Source organism: Pithys albifrons, chromosome 5, assembly GCF_047495875.1.
Source record: "Pithys albifrons albifrons isolate INPA30051 chromosome 5, PitAlb_v1, whole genome shotgun sequence".
Taxonomy (NCBI): Eukaryota; Metazoa; Chordata; class Aves; order Passeriformes; family Thamnophilidae; genus Pithys; species Pithys albifrons.
Window position 1 is genome coordinate 31,107,973 of NC_092462.1, and position 25,283 is coordinate 31,133,255.

Here is a 25,283-nt window from a genome sequence, read left to right on the forward strand (position 1 = left end):
GAAAAGCATCAAATTGAAAATCTTACTCTCAGAGCAATAACTAATGACTTCAAAACACCCTTTATCAAAGAGTGGAGCAAACAGTGCTCCACTCTAGGAGTTCTGAAGGCCTGGTGGAACAGAAATATTTCAGAACCAAAACTCCTTCTCTGCTGCCCAACTGCAGCACACTCCATGCCAGTTCAGCTAAAGAAAGCAGAAAGAAAATTACTAAATGATTTTTCCTTCTTTCTTCATTGTTTTTCTGTGTCATAGGGAAAAAAGGAAATAGGCAAGTACATCTTGCCCACTCAGCTTTCTTTTGGAGGACATGGGGCACCCTAAGAACAATGGCAGATTCCAAGTAAAATGTGTGTGTTTTACATATGGTTTCTTCCAACCACAGAAACTGTGGCATGCAGAAATTCAGTAACCCATTCTGACTTTTAAGTATATACATTCTGTTTCCTTCAGCATTTGTAGGAGTGGACATTAGCTTTGCATCTGGTGATATATAAACTATACAATGATTTGAGATAGCTTTATGTTGGTGAATGTGCCTCATTAGGCTCTATTATGGCACCACATAAGGGAAAGAAGCCGTAAAAGAGAGCAGCATCTGGGATTCCACTTTCTATAATGGTTAGGTAAAACACGACTGTGACTAAACTGGACAGTCAGGACTGCTTGGGTCAAAAGCAGCAGCCAGCATACCTCACAGCAGGCTGGTCAGGTGCATCTGATCTGCTGGGGCAAGGTGCAGGAAATCCCCTAGTACTACACTGCAAAGGAAGAAACGAGGGGCTAACTGCGAGGAACAGGAATTAATTGTCAAAGGCATATGTTCTTAAGTGTGAAACTCAGCAGAGGTATGTCTCGTTAAGTAACAGCCTGAAGATAAATTGCGATTTTCCTTTCTTCCCTGTTCTGTAATTAGTTGCTTATTATAGTTACTACCACAGTCATTTGCAGCCTGCAATTCATGCTTCAGAGACTTAAAAGACGATTAGGTCACTGTGGTACAGAATATATTCTTCCATTATGAAAAACAGTTTCTATAAACACTGACCATGGAAAGGGAATAATGAGACAACTCCTCTGCAAGGAATGTTTTACCGAGACCAAAGCTCCCAGCAGGGGACCACATGGACACAAGTGTGGGTCCACCTCAAGAAGTCACTGTGTGAAGAATGCCACCTTCTTTCTTACAGCTTGGCTCCCCATAGGAATGAATAGTCTTATCTGCTGCCTTTAAAAACATTTAACCCCATATTTGAAATTAATTATTTATGTTACTGCAGTGTCTTGAAGATTTTACCTCTGGTTAATTCCTCATTCTGCATAAGATAGAGCTGGAATCAATTCTGCTTCACAGATGAACAATCATATCATTACATACCAGATGAAGCATTAACATCCAGCCTCCCCCACATCCTGGCAATCTCATTTTCTCAGCTAGGTCTCTGTGAGTGTAACTGACTACAGATTCCAATCTTTATAAATCAAAAGCATGACATACAGTCTGCCTACTGCCCACATATGATCAGGATACCCACTTTAGACAGAATCTGCAATGCTGGTTGCACATTAGCAACTGCCACTGCAAGTTCTAGTTTAGGAACAGCTCTGCTCCAAGGCAGGTTAGCTCAGCACAGCCATCCTGGAATTTACAGATGTTTTGCTGCAGAACAATCTGTGCTTACTGGCTAGTAGAAATTGTTACAATGGCTTGGGAGACTGAGTCTATGGTGAAAGCTAGAGCTAATGAAGAACAAAATCACGACTGCAAATTCTTTTATCTGTTTCATACTTACTCACTGTACATGGTATAGCACAAATTCCCAAGAAATCTTGCTCTCTACTTTGTGCCTATGAACAATGACAGATAAATGAAACCAGTATTGGCCCAGAAAGTGCCAATGTATTAATGAAAGACAGGAATCTACATAATTCACCATCCTCTGACAATGACAAATTTTCTCATGGGATTTTTGTAGTTCTTATCTTTTTGGAGGTGCACCTCACTCCACTAGAGTACATTAGCTTCTAAGTGCTGTTTCTAAAGAATTAAAGGTCTGAGACAGGAATCCAGAAGTATTTCTCCAAGAGTATTTCTTCAGCAAATATCCTAGGATGGGCCAGCTGGCATGACCTGACACAGAGCTCAGACAACAAGCAGATGGCAAAAAGGTACATATGGTTCATTACCCCAGTTCACCTTCAAAGCTGCCCACTGGACCTGCTGTTCAGTACTGTAGATAATTTCAAAACAGGCGTAGACAGGGTGAACATGTGAATGGTGGAGGCACTTAGGAGGTGTACATTTTGCATTATAATTAAAACTAGCATTCTTTTAAGGAAGAACAATAGTGCTTCTGCTTGACATTTCTATTCAAGTGTCTCTGATTAATTTTCTATGCTCTAATCTTAGCACTGCATATAGGTTCCAGTTTTGGCATTTTACCTGTACCTGTAGTGCACCTTTTTTAGCGAATTGCACCCTTGACAGTAACCATAACCACACTCTGCCAAGTACATTGTTTGAAGAATTTTGTTTAATAACTGCCAAGGGAAAGGAAAGAATTAATAAGGACTTATATTGTTATTTACAGTCTGCCTGCTATACTACACAAAGCTTCAGCTCATTTGAAAAGTCTTTAAAATGCTTAATCTTGATGGCACAAACACTGTTTTCAGCAAATAAGAGGGTTATTTCAAGTTTGAAAATATTTGGTATTTGAATGTTTTCATAGTAAATAACTGATTCAACCTATATCAATCTCCTATCTACATTTGTACTCTATAGAAGTCTCATACCCCTGTACTGGGAATGCTTTCAACAGTGGTGCTTCTCTAGCAAATTCTTGTGCTAAATTCACAGTTTTCCTCTTAGAAAAGCAAATATAAATAAAATAGCTTACTGTTTACAATCAATACTATATAAACACACTGTGTTTAATCACAAGCATATGAAAGTCTGTTCCAGAGCACTTCATCCAAACCTGAGCATGTTGGTAGCCTGAACTATAACAAGCCAGTACCTGGAACTACAAGCTAACAATAAACAGTTTTACCACTGCAGCTTTCCCAGAAGCACAACACTACTATTTTAAATACTACAGGTTACAAACAGTTTTAGTGTGCTAAGAAGTATTCATTAACACACAAAATACAAATTTTTAATTAAGGCAGTGCCATTATTCACAAACAGAATATCTGCCTGAGGATCAGCCTCTAATGCTGGGCAGGAGAGGGAACAAGTATAGTACCAGAATGGTTTTGTATCATCTAGGGTTAGTTTTCTCTTACACAAGTGCTTTTCAGACAGACTTGCAATTTGGGTTTTATGACCCACCACAGGACATCAAAACTAAACTTAATACAGGGGGAAAAAGTATTACTTTGATGTAGCTTTCTCGATATTGTACTATTACATGTTTAAATAATTATTCCCTAAAAACAACAAAACACCAAAATCTCAACAAAATGCTATTTTTTCAGTAAAGCAGATAACTGAAGAGCTCTAATTTGCTGTTACAGGAAGATATCCTCTGTTTCTGTGTTGGTTTATTTCCCTTAGTCTGACAAAATACTTACTCAGAGTGTGTTTGCTAATTACATTCAAAGTGAACACTTTTACATAAATGAGTTAAAAAACCCACACCAGAAATCACAGCATACACCACTAAGCAGGCAGGTGTCTGACCTAGTGAAGTGCTCTGTTTTCAAAGGCAAAGACAGAGACTTCGCCACACAAACTGCACAGCTCCAGCCCTGCTACACCGACCCAACAGTTCACCTTTGCTTGTTTAGCTTATTGAAGTTCTGCAAAACCATCTTTTTAATAATGGACCTTTTCAACTAAGCTGAACCTTTTCTAGATCCAAAAATATCTCAGTGCACAACCTGGTAGCAAAACTCAACTGCCATTGTAACTGGAGATGGTATTTCTTTGAAGGCACTGTACCAAAATATGCACCAGAACAGATAGAGAATGAAGCCTAATATAAGCCAAATAAGGTATATTTGCTGGTCTTATATTAAGGGTATTACAAAACATTCCCAGTGCTCATCTTAATCTTCATGAACTGATTTTCTACTGTGCACACTCCCCTGATATGTTCATTCTAACAACAGTGTGAGGGCATTTTGCCACAGCTCTCTGCTCTTTTGGTATGACCTGCTGCTTTTCCTTTTCTTTAGGTTAACTAAGAACATGAACTACATTAAATAAATACATCTGTACTCTAAGACCCTTACAGTCTCTAGCAAAGAGAAATGTTGCTTGACTGAACTTTACTGTACAAATATCACACCATTCCTCCCCTCCAAAATGGGAGGTTTGGGTATAATTATTTTTCTTTTTTCCATTTTTCTTGTTATCATTCTGCATCATCTATGCAATGCCATGGAAGTTTGCTCTTTGTCTTTTCTGATGTGTTCTTCTGGCTTTGACATCTAAGACTAACTGTGAGGAGTGGGCTACAGTATTTTTGTTAATACTTTGCATTCTTTCATGCACAGTGAATCTCAAGTACATGTCACCACACTATTGCATGGTTAAGCTTTTGAAAAATAGCTTGGAGGAATTTTTCCCTTTGAAGATGGTCAATTTCACTGGATTTTATAAATAAACAAAAAAAAGATACACATACGTTAAGAGTTGGCAACACTCTTCTGCTACACAGCTTTCTTTCAGGGCCAAAATCTGCACTCACACTTACTACAGCAAATTTCATGTGCTTTGGGAGAAAATACCATTTCCTGTATTTGTTTTGTTAGATTTCTCATTAGATGAAATCTCAGTGAAGGTAAACTTCCACAAATTACTCGGCTAAGACTGCTAATTTTTCCTTTTTGATTTAACTCAAACAAAATTCTTTGAAAGTGAAAACCTACTGCACTAAACCAATGTTTCAGACATATTCATCTAATTTGAATACACTATCAATATCATAAAAAAGATCAGAAAAACAGTAATTGAAGAAACTCGAGTTTAAAAAAAACAAGTGGCCTCAAAATGTTCCAAAATAAAACACTCTCAATTTTAAATGTTATTTATGTGAATCTCTTCATATGTTTAGAAAATGTACTACAATGTTGTAGGAAAACGCCAAAAGTAGTTTAAAAATAAACTATTTTTTTCCTACAATATATGAAAACATCATTAATCATCATAAAAATGGCCTTGTTTTCTTTAGAAAGGACACATCCCAATTTTACTTTGATGCCTATTGCAATCTGCTATATATTAAACATTGTATAATACATGCAGTTAAGCAAAGTTTGGATGTCCCCTGTCCTCCCCCCATCCCCTAAAAAAAGAAATTTTGGTGTTTCAACATTACTTTTCAACCTGTATTGCAATAAAAACAAAGCAAAACTTTTTCATGTAGTTAAAACCTCCTAAGATGTGACTGTTAAAAAGCATTTCCATTTTCTTCAATAAAACAAAATTTGTCAGCATACTTAGCTTGAAAATCTCTGAACCAAATCAAAGTTTAAGTTAGATTGACATTAAATTGCATTTACATGTGGTGCCACAGTACAATAATGGAAGTAGTACAGCACTAAAATACACACAAAACAAGAAACAGATACCAGTGGAGTGACTTTTCTGTACAAGCTCTGCATTTAACCCCTCTTTCTGCATCTATTACCAGGCACTGTTAGAGCAACAAGATACTAGACTTAAATCTGACTTTTGGTTAAGGTAAATCTTATATTCTTAAATTTGCATGATCACTAGGTGTATTCCTTGTCTTACTCTTCTCCAACAGATGAAGCTACTTGACTACTCTATATCTTTTACTGAACATTTTAGTCACATGATGCCCTATGCTATTCAGTTAACAAGAAATTATAACACATCTTAAAGAAAATGTATGACTTTTTTAGCAAGTGAAAATTTTCTCAAAAGTATGTTCATTTCACAGAAGCTGTACTTCTTAGCTGAAGAACTTAACTTTTTTAATGTTCAACTACCGACCAGCTCTTGTAATAAAAAGGCTTGTATTTTATACTCAATATATATTTTTTGGGTTAAGTAATTAACAGAAGGTATTATGACAAAAGGTAGATCCAACTATCTTCAAGTCAATGGAGAAATCTCCAAATATCTCACTGTGTTGGATTTGTATGGCAAGGGTTTGGTATAGGGGGCCTACAGCGGTGGCTTCTGTGAGAAGCAGCCAGGAGCTTTCCCCATGCCCAGTGGAGCTGATGCCAGCTGACTCCATGACAGATCCGCCACTGGCCAAGGCCAAGCCAGTCACTGACACTGGCAGCACCTCTGGGATAACATAGTTAAGGAAAGGGGAAATAAACCCTCAAACCTGTGCAAGAGCAACTGCAGTTGGGAGAGAGGAGTGACAGTATATGGGGAACAACAGCCCTGCAGACACCCAGGTCCATGAAGGAGGGGCAGGAGGTGCTCCAGGCATCACAGCAGAGATTCCTCTGCAGCATGTGGTGAAGACATGGTGAGGGCAGGCTGTCCCCCTGCAGCCCATGGAGGTCCACACTGGAGCAGTTGGCTGCTTGGAGCCCATGAAGGACCCTATGCTGGAGCAGCTGGATGCCCAAAGGAGGTTGTGACCCTGTGGAAAGCCTGTGCTGAAGTAGGTTTGCTGGCAGGACTTGTGACCCCACAGGAGATCCACATGGGATCATTCTGTTCCTGAAGGACTGCATCCTGTTGAAAGGGCCCATGCTGGAGAAGAGGAAGAGCGTGAGGAGTACTAAGAAACAGAAAACCAGCAGAGGCAACCTGTGATGAACTGTGCAGTTGCCATTCCCCATCAGGGTGAAGCACAGAACACAAGCCTAAATATCTTATATAGTCAAAAGAAACAGAAGCTAAGTTAAATGCTTATACTGCTGTAACATACGCTGTGTGAAGGATACTTTCTCTACACCCTTTTCATGAAAGGTTTAAATCACAAATACCTTCAAATGAAGGCAAACCACTGACTGCTGCCTTTTATTTAGCCTTCACAGAAGTTTTCTCTGCACACAGCGACTAGCTAGGGGATTTGTTCTAAGACTATGAATAGACCATTTACCTGAAGATTAACACATGAAGTCACACTGGCCCAAAACAATTTTCAAAGACCATTCTCAATTTTGTTGATTTGAAAAAACTTCTCTGAACCAGAGTTATAGTAAGATGATAAACATCTTGTAATCCATCTCTCAAAAAAGGGCATTACTAAGATCAATGAAAAAATTAATGATATGCCCTTAGGTCAAGGAAAATATTAATGTTTGTAACATAATAAAATCTAACAAATTCAGTTGTAAATCCCAAAGTACTACAGTTAAGCACGGCATAGGTTTTGTGCCACACTTACGGTTGTATCCTGTGACTCATATTTTTAATTACCGGCTCTGCCATAGCTATAAATCCAGGGTCATTCAGATAGCTTGTTAGGTAACAACTGGAAAATAAACAAACATATCTGAAACAGTTTCTTAGCGAGAACAGCTCTTCAGCTTGTCCTGTTCTAATCAATTCACAAGTACTGTTCATAGATCATGCATGGATCAGATATCTACAAAAGGCAATATAATGAAGCCAAGATGTTGTTTACACCAACACGAGAAACAAATGATAGCAAGAGTCACGAAATAGCAGAGGAACTGGTTTACAGTTCCCTACCCATATATTTTTCTAGTTACACAGCTCTTAAAGTGGTTTTTCTTGTGGACAGTCTAACATCAATCAAATGAAAAATACTTTTTCACAAATAGAAACACAATAAATGTTATTTGTGAGTACAGGATCATATCACAAACAAATGCAATGTCTAAAAGCTAAAATAGCAAACAAATATAACTAATAAAAACTTGTTTAGAATAAAAAAAAATCGGTGGAATGCCTGTCTGGTCAATGAAAGAATATTCCTTTCCACCCCACTGAATTTATCTATATACAACATTCCCATATCACAGTGCTTAAAACAAAAGATGGATCCACTTCAAAGAGCCTGGATGTGCCTCAGCCTCATAACATCTATGTATCAAATGCAGTATTGATACATTCTATACAGTGAGTGATTGACCAGCTGGTAGGATATTCCGGTATTGTGATCACAGCTCACTGAAAAGCTATGAGCTTTCTTGATATATCCATGCAATCACTTTAACATAGCAATAGCCAGAACCAAGCCACAGCAGTGAAGAATTTGGGTTTCAATGTTTATATTACTGTTTTATCCATTCCTCTTTCAAAAATTAGAGAGGGAATGGGGGAGAAAAGTTAATTTCTAGTGAGTATTCTAAGTGCAGCACTCAGAAAACACCCTCACAGAAAGTTACAGTGAAATTATTTGTCAAATCCAGATGCCATATAGATACCACAAAATAGAAATTACATATATCATGGAGAACGGCATCATCTTGTATATGATTTTAACGTATCCTAATGTAATGTGAGAAACGGTTAGCTACTAATTATTTTAAAGCTCATAATACTGAAAATATCTCTGTCCATGTGTATGTATAATGCTAAGGACTATAATGAACATAGTAAGTTAAAATGATTAATGCACTGATTTTTATTCCTTCTTTCTAAATGCTCTATCAGTGTGAAAAATTAATAATTTTAAAAATTAAAACTGATCAGTAAGGCAAATCTGCAGAATACTCCAATAGTATCACTGTGCCTCCTTTTAGGTCCTCTAATAATGAGAAGAGCAGATAAAACAGAATATGCCACAGTGGAAATTGGAGAAACTGCAGAACACATCAGTAACAGACTGCACACCTACAAGACCAGGGGGGAAAAAAAAAGACCAAAACTGTAATATGATCCGATTTGGCTTACAGATTTCAGGATTCATCTTCTGAAGAACGCCTATCTCTTGACATACCTGTCCATTGTTCTCTGTTCACAAAAATGCAGCCCACATAACTAGATTGTTCTTCATATAACCTTCAGAGAGACACATCTAAATTAGGCCATATATCAGAGCATATAAAGACAGCCTTAACAGCTTGAAAACTGAAAAATGTCACTATTTTAACAAGAAGGAGGAGGAGATCAAAATCTGTGTCTCAACAGTGAGCCACTTGTTTAATTCCCCTCTCAATACTGAACAGCTTTTACAGCTATTCTAGTCCATAAAGATTGCAGAACTATGTGACAAACTGGCAGTTTTAATGGGGTTTTTTTGTTTATAATGCTCATTTTACAAGGAGTTTAAAAATCATTCTGCTCCCCAATGCCTGGGCATAAGCACTATTGTTGGTAGATGTGGAAGAATATGAAACAAAGGAGTGTTTTCAGAAAAAAAAACACCCACATGATTAATATTAATAAGTTAAAACTAGACACAGTCTGACCTTGTGAATTACCCAGGAGATCTGATTAAGTGCAATCACATTCCAACTACTATAATGTTGGGAATAGTATCTCTGACCTAAATGCTTTTATCATCATGAAATGTCAGCAGTAACAACCTCAACCAACTTCATCCTGAATTTGGTCTGCCTTTGATAAAATACCATAAGAGATCCACAAGATAATAATAACTTACAAACTTAGAGACTCTTCATGATTAAGAATGACATTTTTTCCTATACAAGTGCCAAACTGGAAAGAGAGGCCAAAAGGTCGGAATCCAAGGAAGAAGCCTTTCAAAAGGCTTTTGCAATGCCTGTGCTGCTAATGTGATCCACAGGGGTTGTCTTTGACAAGCCTGCTGGAACAGTTTTAAAATGACCATTAAATGCCCATGGAGATCCAACTCTCTAATTATTGATTGACCTATGGATTTTTGGCATCAGTTATGCCTTGGAGAATCTGATTTGACAGGTAGTTAAAAGTCTGTAGTTAAATAAATTCTGAAATAGCCAAGACAAGCAGACTGACTTCCTAAAAAGATTAGTTTCTTCTGTTCATCAGAATATTTTGGGAACTTTGTAAAAATAGATAACATTTTGAAAGAATAGAACCTTACAACATTTTGTATGCCAAACAGCTAATATATATATACATGTACCATTGTAAAAAAAAATAAATCTTCAAACAAATAATCATCTATGCCATGCCCATCTGTTAATCAGGATACATTCATACAAAAGGGCTGACTCTCAAGAAAAATGGTAGCTGAAGTTTAGTCAACTACTCATTGAAAACCAACATGGATATCTGTAAATGCAACACTCATGTTCTTTCCAGCTGATGTTGACAACTATTTTAAGGTCAGAAAGCTGACTACAGGAGCTGCTTTGGAGCAACAGGAAGAGTAATTCAAACTGCGAGATTCAACCTGCCATCACTCCTTGCCATCACTCCTTCATTGCCATCACTCCTTCATTGAACCTCTCTTCAGAAACCAGAAGGATGAGGTGTCACATCAGGAAGGAAAAGGCAGAAAAAGACACTTACAAAGATAATCCTTGAGTCAATCAGGGAGGCAACTAAGTATTAGACTAAGCAGAATGGGGGCTTATCCTACCACAGTACAGGGGAAGATTGGAACAGAAACAGATGAAAGGAAAGGACAAGCATGTTAAAGAGCCTTTTAGTGCTCCTCAAAAGTCGAGACCTAAACATTTCAGAAATTTATATATTGTGAAAAAAAAACAATGTTTTGATTATTTCTTACAATGATGAATAGATTTAGAGCTGCAAATTGTGAAGAAGTGGCCTGCTGCTTGTCATTCCTTGTACTGGTAGGTACTATGTTTTCCATTCTTCCCCTTATTCCAGTGAATGCAAAGGCTTCATGTTAAACCTAAATTGTCCATCTTCCTCTAAAATTATTTTCCAACAGAATCTAAGTTTCAGCTGTATAACATGGCTCCAAAAAAATCATCATCGAGGAAAACACACATGTTGTGTAATCATAACCTTTCTGAATCACAGACTCATACAGTACCTGTGGATGTATCCACTGTGAAAAGAGAAGAAAATTCTCCTGGGACCAGTTCATATGTGACAACACCATATATTCCTGAATCTCTGTCTGTGGCAACAACATTAATGATCTCTGTTCCTGGATGCGTGTGACTGCTGATACTTGTCACATAGATACCTTCTTCAAAAATAGGTTGATTATCATTAATATCTTCTATCTCGATGCGAACAAAAGCTTGGGCACTCAGCCCACCCTGTTGGATAAATTGGAAAGATGAAAACAATAAAAAAAAGGTCAGTTTTAAAAACAGAATAACGTACAACTGACTTCAGCCCATCATTAGGAAATGGAACATGCTGCAACAATATTGATCAATGAAAATGTCCATTACAAACAACTTACAATATCTGTAATACACCAAAATACTGCATGCAAGCAAGCTACATGCTCAGCACAACTCCAGTGGACTGACTGAGTACGCAAAGAACTTCAGCATCTCTATGATGATGACGCATGAACACAAAGTCAGTTTTCTTAATGCTAATGAGCACAACTCATGTCAAAAACCTTGCTAGTTTAACCTCACGTATTTTTACTCTTATCACCAGCACTTAATTCATTTCTTCACAGATAAAAGTCAGGGCTTTCTGTCCCAGAAATACACATCCGTCAGGTGACTGTGGTGCTCCAGTAAAGCAGGAATAACTTCTATCTATGAGTCTTTCAGATTTAAAAGCATGACCATCATAACAGTGAATATGAAGCTTTTTCAACCATTGATTAGGGACACTGACCAAGAGCATTTCAGAACAGCAAAAAGCTGACCTGTCAGGCTGCTGCCTCCAAGGCCTGTCCTAAATTTGTCACCCTAACAGGTTCAAGCATTTCTGCTCATCCAGCATGTGCCTGTGTCTAGACACTAGACATACCTACATGCGTGTGTGTATATATGTAGATATGTATGTATGCACTTGTGCTTGTCTACATACCCACACCTTCAGCTGGTGTACATGAAGACAGAACAATACCAAACTGACTGAAGCACATGGCTGAAGCAATATGTTGGTGTTAAATTCATAACTGATTACATAAAACTATTTCCAGGAAGGAAGTCTCACCATACTTTCTAGGGATCTTGGATCAGCTTCTCTGTTCTTGTTTCTTTTCCCTACAATGAAGAACTGGTAAAAGAGGCAGACCATGGTTGCAGCTTTGGCATCATACCTCTCCAAACCCAGCAGCCCTGATGCTCACCTTACACAGGTGAAGCTCCTACATATGCCCACCAAAAGACCATGCTTAGCTTTGCTCTGGAGTGAAACTGAAGTAGCAAGGAGCACAACTGCAAGCTGGCTTATTGGACTATGCTACAGCAAGATACTGCTTTGCTATGGCAAAGCACTGAATTCTATGACAACCTGCACAAAAAGACGGTTCTGTGAGTGCTGAAGCATAGACCCCATAGGCATCTGAGTGAAACAAATGGCTATTTACTTCTCAGAAGCATTACCACTGCAGGCTCTCTCCATGAGTTTGGAGGTATTCATATTTCCAAGATTATTTTACACCCACAACAACTACACACATTTTTAAAAGAAAGCAACACCACTGTGGCACAGCTAACAGGGAATGCTGAGCCACTGACATGTGCAGAGACACAAAGCAGCACATGTATATATAGCCTGCACATACTGTAAGCAGTTCATTAAAATACAGATGGAGTAAAAATCCTATGCCCTTCAAAGTGACGCTGAGCACACTGTGCTTGTAGCAATCACTGAGAGAAACTGCTGACACAGATTAGATGCTGGTGCATACACATGAAAAACTATGCTGAGCTAGCCCAAACTTAATTTTGCAATCACAGTAGCCACAATATAAAAAAACCCTCCAAAACCAACAAACAACTATTTTGTATATTTCTGCAATCTAAATATTCACGTCAATTATTTTTAAACCTGACCTTCGTGAAACTATGCAATGATTCAAACTGGAGACTACTCCCTTAGACTGGCCCTGCTGCATAACCACCTCTCACAAACTCATTTTTGAGGGCTTGTTATGTCCACTGGTTCAGAGGTATTTTGGGGCAAAAAATACTATCAGCATCCACTTCCACATTTTCATAGTGATTTTCACTTTATTCTGGTTTGTTTTTTTCTTCTGTGCTGTAATGTTACCTCTATTGGATGGCAGCAACATTTGCATGAAGGCTTAAATATGTGGAAGATTAAGATGCTCTTGTACATGGTGTGTCTGTGTTTCACTCACGAACCAGGAGATCTGGCCTGCATCTTCCTGGCATGCTTGAGTTTTCTTGGGAAGATGATAAAACATGGCATGCTCCCAGGGCTCACACTGCTGCAGAGGCAGCCAGGACATGTGCCTGGGGGCCGGCACTGCAAAGAGCACTGGACTAGCATCAGCCTAAAAATTACTGTGACTGTGATGAAACCTCATAACAATACAGAGAAATGGAAATGTGAAGAGCTAGTGGGCTCACTGCCAACATCCTCACTTCAGGGTAAACCCTTTCCCCAGTACCTTGATTTCCATGTTAAGGGAACTCTTTGTAGAGCACCTAAAAGCAGGGGCTGAGGGAGGGGAGGGAATGTGCTGTCAAAAGATGTTCTGCAGCTTCACACAGAAATCAGAAATATTTTTAAGGGAAGAGGGCCAAGGAAGAAGTGAGGTCAAGAATAAAAAGCATATAAAAATATTGTTGGAACAGCAAGAAATCAAACTTATGAGCATTTTTGTGTTAAACTTGTTTTTTCCAAGTTTCATTATTGCTAAACAGACATGACAAAAGCCCAAACCCCACTCTCCAGACAATTTGTATTTATGCTATGGAGTTATGTAAAGACTGCAAAGTCTTTGGAAAATGATTAATTTAAGTATATGGGAAAATCCAATCTCTCAGAAGACAGACCAAATTTTATGATGGAGACAGAACCTTCTTTTCCTGAAAAAGCAGTGTATACTTTCACACAAGTCAATTATGATACTAACCTATCAACTTATGATATTAAGTAGCCCAGTTCTTGCTCTGCCTATTGAAAAATTTAAATTATCATCCCAAGTGAGAAGGAACAAAGTGTTTCTATTTCTGACAACATGGATATACTTTACTCAGAAGCAAGCAAAACACAGATTTCCCAGAATAGAAAGGCTGATTTAAATGTCTATTGCTGACAGAAAATTACATTCATTACAAGGAACAGAAAGCCACAGTTGTTCATTCTGAAATCCCTTATTTCAAATGTTCAAGTATTTTTAACTATTGTTTTGCTGTCTGATGAAACAAAAAGTCAATAGTTGCAATGGCTTCTTTGTCAGACTCCTGAGACTTGCGTCCCCTGTGGAGCAAAAAGGAGGCATAAGAAACTACTATCAAGGCAAATTACCACAAAAAAATTTTATTTACTTTTTCAGGACCAAATTAGTGTAAAATATTAAGCTATTAGTACAACTCTTTATCACATATCAGAAAAAAATTACCTGCTTTTGGAAGGAGAGATTCTTTGTCCTAATAAGTCAAAATAGTGCTATTTTGCATAGCAGTATTTCTTAATTTTGGAGCTGTAAAATGCTTAAAACTCCATCAGGATTTTCATCACAATATCCAGTGTTTATATCAGTGAACAGTGCTGTTAAATTTTTGTTCCAAATTAAACTGTGAGATACAGAATCTCTGACATGAAGATTGTTTTTGTCAACCTACAGGATGTCATTTTGAAATTGTAATGCTGTCAAAGTGGAGACATGTCTCCAATCATTTCAAAAGCTTAACTTCTTCAGAAATTTTGCCTGTGAGTGACAAGTGTATATCTCTGTTTCAACTGATCAGTGTAAAAGACAAAGAAAATTGGATAAGCAGGGTCATTGACCAAAAAGCAAGGGATAAAGAACGAAGCATCTTTCTATGCAGAAAGGCAACAAGAGTCATTAGTACACCTGTTGATGGTGTACTGAACCTTTTGCAATGATGATGCAACAGTAGAGAAATCCAAGACCTAGCAACTCTTATTGAAGATATAGGGATACTTCTTTCCATCTTTGCTTTATCAGTGTGAGAGCTCCCACAAGCTCTCTTGGAGTGTTTGTTTAACAACAGTTTAACAGAAGCTGTTTTCCATCTGCCTCTCCATGGGCTCTTGTGTGCAATTTAAGTTCACTCATTACATTTTCTACATAATGCATTAAAGACATGACTGAAGAGCTCCAAAACCATGTAATGGAGTAGCCATGAACAGGTGGAGGAAACTGATACTTTTGCTCTAAGGTAAACTGAGCAACACCTGGAAAATACTTCCTTTTCCTCATCATTGCTAACTAACTGTGTTATTTTCTTTGCTTTTAATCTCTCTCCCCCACTTTGTCAAGTGACCTTTCACTTTTCCTCTCTTTTTCTATACACATTCCTCCCCTGATCATAGCCTCTACTTTGAACCTTAAACCTCACAGCTTTAATCCATCAAAATCAGCAGCACAATGTCAGGAGATCAGTTCTGCTGTAAAGATGGATAGTGACTCAACATAAGTTCAGGTACACTGAAAATTTTACCCACCCTTATATTCTTATATATTAAAATCATAGAATCATAGAATCATTTGAGTGGGAAGGGACTCTTCAAAGATCATCCAGTCCAACTCTCCTGCAATAAGCAGGGTTAAGTTATTAGACATTCAAATATGAATCAGAAAACAAACATACAAATATATTTATGTAATTTTTTCTCCTCTAAAGAAATCTATGAGGAAGAAAAGGCATGCTGCTAAAGGCAATATTAATATAAGAGAATATTTCTGTAGCCTCTGAAATAAACACTGAACTGTGACAGCTAAATTAAAAAAAACAGATTACCATTTTATTGTGAAAATAATGAAATTAATAATTTTCTTTCAGCATTTTTCTGGAGTTGCACTATCAAAATTCCCTATTAAGTGGCATCAGATAGACAAGGCATCTACCCCTAACATCTCAATGTGTTCCCACCACAAAAAATGTCTCCCCACCCTCCTTGTCCAACAGAGATTTGAAATGGATTATACCAGGTGCTTACAACTACGCTGCCCTTGCTGTACCACAAATATCCACTTTCAAGCACCAGATCTTGTAAAGAGGGAAAGCTTTCAGACATGCTGCTGCTGGGAGGCTGTACCCAGCTAGAAAGGACAAGGAATTTATCCAGGAAAATCACTGTCACTGACAGCAGCCATGCAGTTCTAGCACAAGTTACTGGTTTATTACTACTGCAGTCATCTTGAAAGCAGAGAGCAGAAGTAACCTGGAGTCCACTGGTTCTAAGAGGAAGATGAAAACCAGCAGAAACTAACATACCCTAGAAACAAACATTCTACAACATCTTGTTTAAAAGTGATTGGGGATTTCACAGCCAACTTTAATAATTTGGGTCAAAAATTATAGTTCATGATGTATCATTTTCTGCTTTTTCTAAGGATAAGACATTTTACTCAAAATCATGCAATTTTTACATACTCATTGCATTCTCCTTTAAAAGTACACAGCACATCCAACTTTCCAAGCGCATTCACAAATCTGGCAGTATGGAAAGGTGAAACTTACCCCATCAGTAGCTTTTACTAAGAGATCATAAGTGGTTGGATCTGCTTCTCTGTCGATGTCTTGAGATACACAGATCTGACCAGTATGTGGGTCAATCTGGAAGGTTTTAGATTTTTCATAAAAATTAAATCCATCATAAAGAGAATACTCAATTTCACCAAACTGGTCAGAATCTGCATCTGTTGCTTTGACCTGCAGGGAGATAACAGACATAAAAATTAAGCCAGTGAAACTGTTCCTGTTTGTAGTATAAAAACAAATGTGCATATACACAAGAAATACAAGCACGGTCTGCTAGCAGTTTGTAAAATGACTCAGATACTGACAGTGTAATTATTGCAATCAGCATATAAGTTCCATTAGACTTGTCCACCTGCCTTCACCATTACTTGTGTATCTGCCCATAATTTTCTCAATCAAGTGAGCTTCCCAAGACTGCAAAAGTCATGTTCATTAAGCCATGTCAGTAGGCTATACCTTAAGCTACTTTCCCTTCACGTTATTTTCACTAGTGGATGTAGGTCTTACAAAAACATGTCACATGTAGCTAAGAAAAGTGCTGCAGGACATCCTTACCTAATGTATTTTATAAAAGACTCCCCGGAGTTTAATTCAGTTTTCATTTGAAAGAGGCCTGGTGGTACTCATGCTTTTTGGATCGCAGCTGGATCGATTTAAAACATGTTTGATAAACAGAATAGTTTTGTACGCTGCCCCTTCAATTTATTGCCCTAAGATCTCTGATAACACATGTTTTGTGCAGAGTTTGGCTCTTCTCAGGCACATTCTGTTGTGAAAACTTTGACTTAAACTTAGAAACATTTTGTTAGGAAATAATTTATAGAAATAAGTATACATTGAGAAAGCTAGTATTTTCAGTTCCCTAATTTGTCATCATTATTTGAGATACATAAAAAATTTTTCCTTCTCAATTGGTTTCATTTTCTACTTATTCTTTGAAAGTGATAAATTCTGTGTTTTTTCCATCAGCCTGTCTATACAAGCACAATGTTTCATGACCTTAACAGAGCTTTGCAAATTTTAGTATCACAAATCCCAAGAGTTAGAATTGGTGGGAGTTCACAGAGAAGCCCTGTGTTAGCCATTGCCTGCACCTGACACAGGTTCATAATGTGAGACCCACAGCCATCAAACACAGACAGGGCAAAAGTGGAGGTCTGCATGAGACTGTCTGTACAGAAAAACACCTGGCACAATTTTTGGCACAGTTTCAAAAAAAATCAGACCTGGCCAGGGAGTATTCCTAGCAATAAGTTTGGATTAGATCATTCTGTTTTGGAAATGTAAATTAATTTAGTTGCATAGACACAAGAGGTGCCAGGTCATTTGGCCTTGGGACCCAGCACAGCCTTTGGCTGCTGCTCCTCCTGATAAAAGCATAGCCATAAAGACAAGTCAGTGCCTTCACCACAAGCTCACTTCTTCGCCCACAGAGGAATTGTTTTGGCACTAAGATACTGAGCTGGGACTGAACTAAAATCAAATGAACAAAACATGGCCTGAGAAGGGTGAAACGCATGAAAGTGAAGAAAGGGAAAGAAGATGCATAAAAAGTGCCAAGGCATATATAAAGCTAAAATTTAAGCTAAATTAGTTACATGCCTCAGAATTTCCAAGTGACGGATAGCCCAGAAGATTGTGTTGTTTCAATTATTTGTTTTCACATGTGCTGGTTTGGTTTTGTTTGTTTATAAGGCTTCTCCACCAAATGCTCAAGATCTGCTGTATTTGAGAAGTATCACTGTGACTGCAGCACATACTCCAAAGCATCTTTCCTCCCACAAGACAGTTTTTCACAACACCAAAGACCATTATACCAGAGTTTCTGGTTCTGCAAAAAGACCTTCATAGGGGAGCCCTTCAATCTCCTTTCATGCCCTTTCAGTTTGTGTCCCATGGATGCAGCACAGGATACAACGTGCAGCCAACTCCTGACTTGGTCCAACTACTTGTTCTGGGAAGTTAAAGGCAAAACTTATACTCATGCAGCAAAACAAAGATTGGCCCTAAAAATGCTTTACAGCTGTATGTAAATCAAGTCTACAACATGTATATTTCTCCATCCTTGTACTTTGTTATTTCTGTCATAAAAACAAGAACAGAACATACGTCTAGTGTGCTCTTGGTACTCTACCAGTCTAATGCTATGGAACAATAATTCACTTGGCCCTTGTAAGAAAAGTATTTCAGATTAGTTCTTTTGCCTTAAATCTAACAGGGGTGACAATACTGAAAGGCTGTCTTCCCATGCCTGCATGCAGTTTCATATGTAAATGCTAACATTTATATCTGCAATTGAGCATGAGTGATTAATTGCAGGTAAAATTTGAAGGTATTGTTAGAAGTTTTGCCCGTTATGTTCAGTGACTTATTTTCTTTCTTGCAAACTATGCAGTCCTCAGACTGTGAATAGCACATGCAAATGCATAATGAGTGATGAATTTAAATAAAAATGCTTCAGTTCAAAGCAATACAAATTTGAAGGTCTAATTGTGATCCACTTCAATTACTATAATCATCTCTCAGGCAGCAGAACTAAGTGGCATCAATTTCCGCAGAAAAATATGATCTTTATCCCTGTTCAAATGCCTCACAGCCTTTCAATTTCTACCCACTTAATAGCCCTTTTTTTTAATCACTCAGCATGGAACTTTGATCTGAAGAGGAAAGAACCTGGAATTAAAAATGAATGAAGAATTTCCTGTAGCAGACGGAGCTGACATTGAATGGCAATACACCTGAGGTTAGGGAAGCAATTAACTATGATCATAGAATCATTCAGGTTGAAAAAGACCTTGAGGTTATCCAGTCAATGCAAGCTGACTTCGAAGGAGGAATCCAGTGAAAGCATCTTAACAAATTCAAGTTCTGATAAAATTAAGAGACCAAGTTATCAAAGATTTTAGCAACTAAAATACACAATAGTGACTGTCCAAAACACATTGAATTGTGACAGCAGCTGCATGAGTACCTATCCTACTGAAGATTACAGCATTTAACTGCCTGAGAGCAGTGAGTTACAGGAGGAAATGAAAGCCGCAGGAGGAATTTTCACAGTGGATTGATCAAGAGTGTTGTATGTTAGCAGGATCATGAAGGTTACAGAGTTGAACGGATTTATGAGCCTTGGAGAAGTGGGAGGCAAGATAATATCAAAAATGTAGCACCTCTGACAAGCCTAATACAAGATTGAGATGTAGGAGGAAAATAAAGGGCAAGAAAACGGAGTGTTAACACCTGCAGGACCTTTCTCCTTCTTCCATTAAACATGTTTTCAATACCTTAAGTTGAAGATACAAGTTACTAAGGAGTGCAAATTTGGGAATAAGTACAGGACAAATTATTCCCCCAGGAAACAGTCTCAAAAGCCAACAAAAGTCATGGTATTGTTAGCTTCTGGCTGGACTTCTCCCATCAATCATGTTTTCTGTAGCCTACATCCTTGACCTGTTTGTACACTGTCTAGACTGAAAATCTGACAGAGAAAGAGAAAGTTTCTTCTGTCCTGTTGACACTACCAATAAAGTAATAAATCGTCAGACTGCAGATATCTATTCACAAGGTGAAAAAAGGGGGACCCAGAGAAACATTATAGAGAACCATTTACAAAACCTGATCCATCCATGTGATATTCAGACAAACAGAATAGTACATGAGGAGAATAAATGGTGTGAATGTTCTTACACACCAAAGGGTATAAGAAGTTAAATAAAGAAAATTCAACATTGATGGAAGTGCAGAAATAATCTTGCATATGGAAATCCTCTTGCATATGGAAAAAGGTTATGACCTCAAAGAATCTGTGAAATTAGGGTAATTAACCTCATCTAGATGCACACTTTAATCCTGTAACACACGTGCAGGTTTGCATAGAGAAAAATAAGATGCTGGCAGTACACTTACATAAAAGGGCACAAAACCATATTTTATAGTTCTGAGGAAGGAGAGACTTCAGAGCTTACAGAAAGCATACATTTGGCAGACTGTTTTCTAGTTCCATTCATTTCAATGGAATGATGACAACTTATAGTAATGTTCTCGTATTTTACAGGCATTAAAGAGTGTAACTAAGAAATTCATAGTAAACAAGATTAAAGAGGATTATATCAGCCCCTAAAGTTCAGATTGATTTAAACACTAAGCCACCTGAAAAGTACCCCTCCTTTTCTCCTTTCCTTTTTTTTTTATTTCCACTCCTTTTTATCCTGAACAGATTAAAATAAAGTTCCTGTGGCTAGATTTAGCTTTCTTCATGTATTTTCCCAAGTATTATTTCCTAACAACTGAATATAATTTTAAAAAGCAGAGCAAATATTTTATGTTATATACAAAATGGGAGAAATGCTTGTGCCCACAAAACCACATCTGAAAAGACAATCCTATTACTTGTAGGTGAAAAATTTATGACTTACATAAAAATCATTTTTAGGATTTAGACTACGCCACCTTAAAACTGACTGCTTTGCAAAGATAAATTTCACATGTGAGTTACCAGGATTAATTTTTATGGCTTTCAGATTGACAGACTAAAAGTAGACTACAATGGGAAAGAGCAGGCCATTCAGCCAAATAACTCATGGCTGTGGTCATCTCTGATAGCAATTAAATAAGACTAAGAAATATTAAATCAATCCTTCATGACATAAAAATTGTTCCCATACCACATATTTTAACAAGTTTACTCCATTTGATTTTAGCTAACCAAGATGTAGCTTTCATAGCTAATAGAATCCGTTTGGGAGACTCAATGCCAGCGTGTAAGACAGATTTTTATTTTGTACATAAAAAGTACGTTAATTCTTTCAGTTATATTGATATTGTGAAAGGCAAGCTAATTGCCAGCAGCCAATTCTAAAGAAAATCAGAATGTTGGGTAAACAAAAGCATGCTCCACTACTCAAGACAACCAGGGGATCAGGCCCAGCAAGCATGGGTTTAAGAAGGCGGGTTCTGCTTGACTAGTGTGATCTCTTTATGACCAGGTGACCCACATCGAGGATGAGGGAAAAGGCGGTGGGTGTAGTCTACTGGGACTTGAACAAAGGCTTTGGACACCATCTCCCACCACATTCTCCTGGAAAAGCTGGCAGCCCAGAGCTTGGACAGGTGAACTCTTCACTGTGTTAAAAACTGGCTGGATGGCTGGGCCCAGAAAATGGTGGTCAATGATGCTGCACCCAGTTGGGGCCAGAGCTGTTTAATATCTCTATTGAAGATTTGGACAAGGGCATTGGGTGCATCCTCAGCCAGTTTGCAGGTGACACCACGTTGGGCAGGAGTGTTGATATGCTGGAGGGCAGGAGTGCTCTGTAGAGGGATCTGGACAGACTGTATTGATGGGCTGAGGCCAATTGTATGAGGTTCAGTAAGGTGAAGTGCCAGGTCCTGCACTTTGGTCAAATGACCCCATGCAGTGCTGCAGGCTGGGGAAAGGGTGATTGAAAAGCTGCCAGGTGGAAAAGGACTCGGGGGTGATGGTCAACAGCACTGCTGGATGAACATGAGCCACCAATGTGTCCAGGTGGGCAAGAAGACCAACATCCGGGTTTGTATCAAATGGTGTGGCCAGCAGGACAAGGGCAGTGCTTGTTCCTCTATACTCAGGCACTGGAGAGGCCACACCTCAAGTGTTATGTCCAGTTCTGGGGCCCTCATTACAAGACAGACATTGAGGTACTGGAGCATGTGCAGAGAAGGGCAAAAGAGCTGGAGAAAGGTCTAGAGAGTAAGTCATATTAGGAGCCACAGAAGGAGCTGGGATTGCTTAGTCTGGAGAGGAGGTGGCTCAGGGAAGACCTTATCACTCGCTACAACAACCTGAAAGGAGGTTGTAACCATGTGTGGGTTGGTCTCTTCTTCCGGGCAACTAGCAACAGGATGAAGGACACAGTCTCAAGATGTGCTAGGGGAGGTAAAGTTTGGGTATCAGGAAGAACTTTGTCACTGAAAGGGCAATTAAGCATTGAAACAGGCTGCCCAGGGATGTGGTGGAATCACCACCGCTGGAAACGTTTAAAAAAAAAAGACTAGATGTGGCACTTCATGCTCTAGTTTAGTTGATATGGTGATGGTCAGTCAAAGCATACACTTGATAATTTTGGAAGCCTTTTCCACTCTTAAAGATTCCATGATTGCATACTCCAAAATATTCATCATCATAAGACAGGACAAAATACACAAAATAGGAAAAAATACCTCCAAACTACCAAAAAAAAGAGGAAACTACCAGGAAACTGAAAGGAAAAGGCACAATGATAGAGTTAGGTTGCTGAAGCATAGTCCCGTTCTGCAGACATCACCAGCACAAAATCCAGCATCCTTACAATTAGCACACTGAAGGACAGCAGGCCTGTTCCCTACAGTACAGCAATGCCTGATGGCCAACCCTGACCAGATAAGTGCTGAAATTCCTCATGTAGGCAACACATATACCACCAGAACGGCTAACTATCAGTAATGAGGAAGCATTTGCTATGCCACACCTTCATGTCAGGTCCATGGCCACTGCGGAAGAGAGGAGCAGCTTGAGTTGGTGGCATGCGATCAGTAAAATTGACTGTAGAAATAGTGGCAAGTGAAATTACTGGTAGTTGACATTCTTCAATGTCTTCTTGGCTGTAACTGTGAGATTAGTACATGAGCTGCCACAGTCACACACCATCAGATGTCTTCAAGTTAGTGCTTGCAGTTATGACCCTGGTTAGCAAGAAAATAGCACACATAATACAAACCAATGATATTTACCTCACAGCTGCTGAGGCAGTAGGGACAATATTGATGACACCAAACCTGAAGAGTGTAATAAATACATTACTTCTTTGGATTTTTATCTATCTGCCCCAAAATCCGTGATTACCCTCATCTGCCTAGTCCAGCAGGTTTAACACACAGAAATTGAAGTAAAGCTGCAGATATACCTACTGATGTTCTCAAGGCATGACCCTTGATTTCAAGAACAGAACTTAACAATCCTTGAACAGCCAGCTCTTGAACAACAACTGACATTAACAGAGAAAGCCCCACTCCTCATTCTCAAACTAGGCTGCATCTGGAAATCAGCTAATCAAATAACTGGAATTTAAGCTGATCATTCAGCTGGAACTGATGCTGACTTTGCCAACCACCACAGGTACCACATACTCAAAAAATTCCTAAAGAATAGTAAAATCCTTGTCTTCATCATGGCTCTGAGGCAAGATATATCCATTATACTGGTGGGTCAATGGACTTGATTAACATCAATCCTTCTGCATTCTTTTCATCTGCTACAGCATGGACACTAGCACAGTTGAACAACTGACAATAAGCACTATACAGATATGACCTTGCTAACCTCTCCTGCAGCTGATGCCAATCCCCCCAGGTCACTCCAGGAATTGTCATCAGCTCTCCATAGGCACTAATAGGAAGCAAGTCCCATCGGAAACACTGAATAGTTAATTCTCAACAACTTTTAAAGTGAAAATATAGAAGCCTAAATGCAAGCAGAGAAAGAGGACGGACACCCTCTGTGCTCAATGACAGCACATGGCACGTGCTAGTGACTGTAACTGCAAGCAAGCATTAAATTTCTTGATTATGATAAGGGGTTTGGCTTTGGCCTTTCAAACAAGTACAAAATGGTTAAGCAAATGCATTTTGTTCTTATCTGTTTTGTTCCTTTTTTTGACTTGCCCCCCCCCCCCCCAAGTTGTACAGAAATTCCCTATAAACTCCATGATTTTAAAACAAGGTGAACCTCATTCCATTTCACATATGAATCTCCCATAAAATATCACATTTATTTTTATCTTCTTTATAATACACTGGCTTTTTATAACGTGTTATAACGTTATGCACCTTCCCCGCAGCAAATAAATGAGAGGAAATATAATTTACTTGATTTTGATGAATTTACAAGATTTTAGCTTTCTGCCTTCTCGGCTCTTCTGTGTATATAACTGCTGATTGTGAACAAACCTGCCAATAAAAAATATTGACAGGTCTTTGATTTACTGCTTTCAGTTAGACTTTAGAAAGCAAGAAAAATTAAAATCACTGGAGGAGAAAACAGACCAAGTATATTACAGCATCGCGTTTTCACTCTGAGCACCAGACGTCATCCAGCAACCGAAGTCCAGTCCAGGAAAAACTAGGCATTTCAGTCTGTACTGTAATCTGCAAATCCTTCTCTGATGCTAGCCAGAGCCTGAGTTCACTCCTGTTTAATCCTGTTAAACTCTTCCTGGCAAACCTTCAGTTTTGCTGCCACACTTCTTGTAAAAGAGCACAAGCAGCTAAATCCCACTGATGCTGACCAGGATCCAGTGGTGTGGGAGGCAGGTCCAACCTCTGGAAGACTGACCTTAGCACTCTTATCACACTGATAGGATCTGGATCATTACAAAATACAATTGTCAACATCTGAATTCATAGCAAGCAGCAATGCTGCTAATGCCTACGAATTACATAGTAGGATAGTGGCTATAAAATATGTGTTGGGAGCAGGAAGCTTCAGATCCAGCACCAAAAATGTCTGCTAAAAGGAACACCTACTCAATCAGTCTATTTGGTATACATTACCTTCCTTCTTATTGTGCAAATGTAACCAAATAGAAAATAATGTATTTCTGTTGTATATGTAAACTGAAAGAAGTGAAAAGAGGATATATTTCTGAGGAAGCAAAACAAATTTTCATAGCAACTAACAAATATTTGCAGGACTAAAGCCTTATTTACCAAAGACCTCTACTTTTCAGTGAAAGCAGCTCCATCCATTCATTAATGCTGCTCATATACTCTGCTATAATTTTAGATTTTATAGCACGCTAAAAAAGCAAGGGCTCTGC

General features: G+C 38.4%; 1 protein-coding gene across 1 annotated transcript in view; it reads right to left on the bottom strand.

The window, feature by feature from the left end:
• Positions 1-25,283, bottom strand: part of DCHS2 (dachsous cadherin-related 2) — a 121,641-nt gene that overhangs the window by 47,542 nt on the left and 48,816 nt on the right. The window contains exons 2-3 of the mRNA XM_071557099.1: positions 16,435-16,626; positions 10,866-11,097 (exon numbers count right to left, since the gene is read on the bottom strand). Of these exons, the coding sequence (XP_071413200.1) occupies positions 10,866-11,097; positions 16,435-16,626 (424 nt within the window). The remainder of the gene's footprint in view (positions 1-10,865; positions 11,098-16,434; positions 16,627-25,283) is intronic.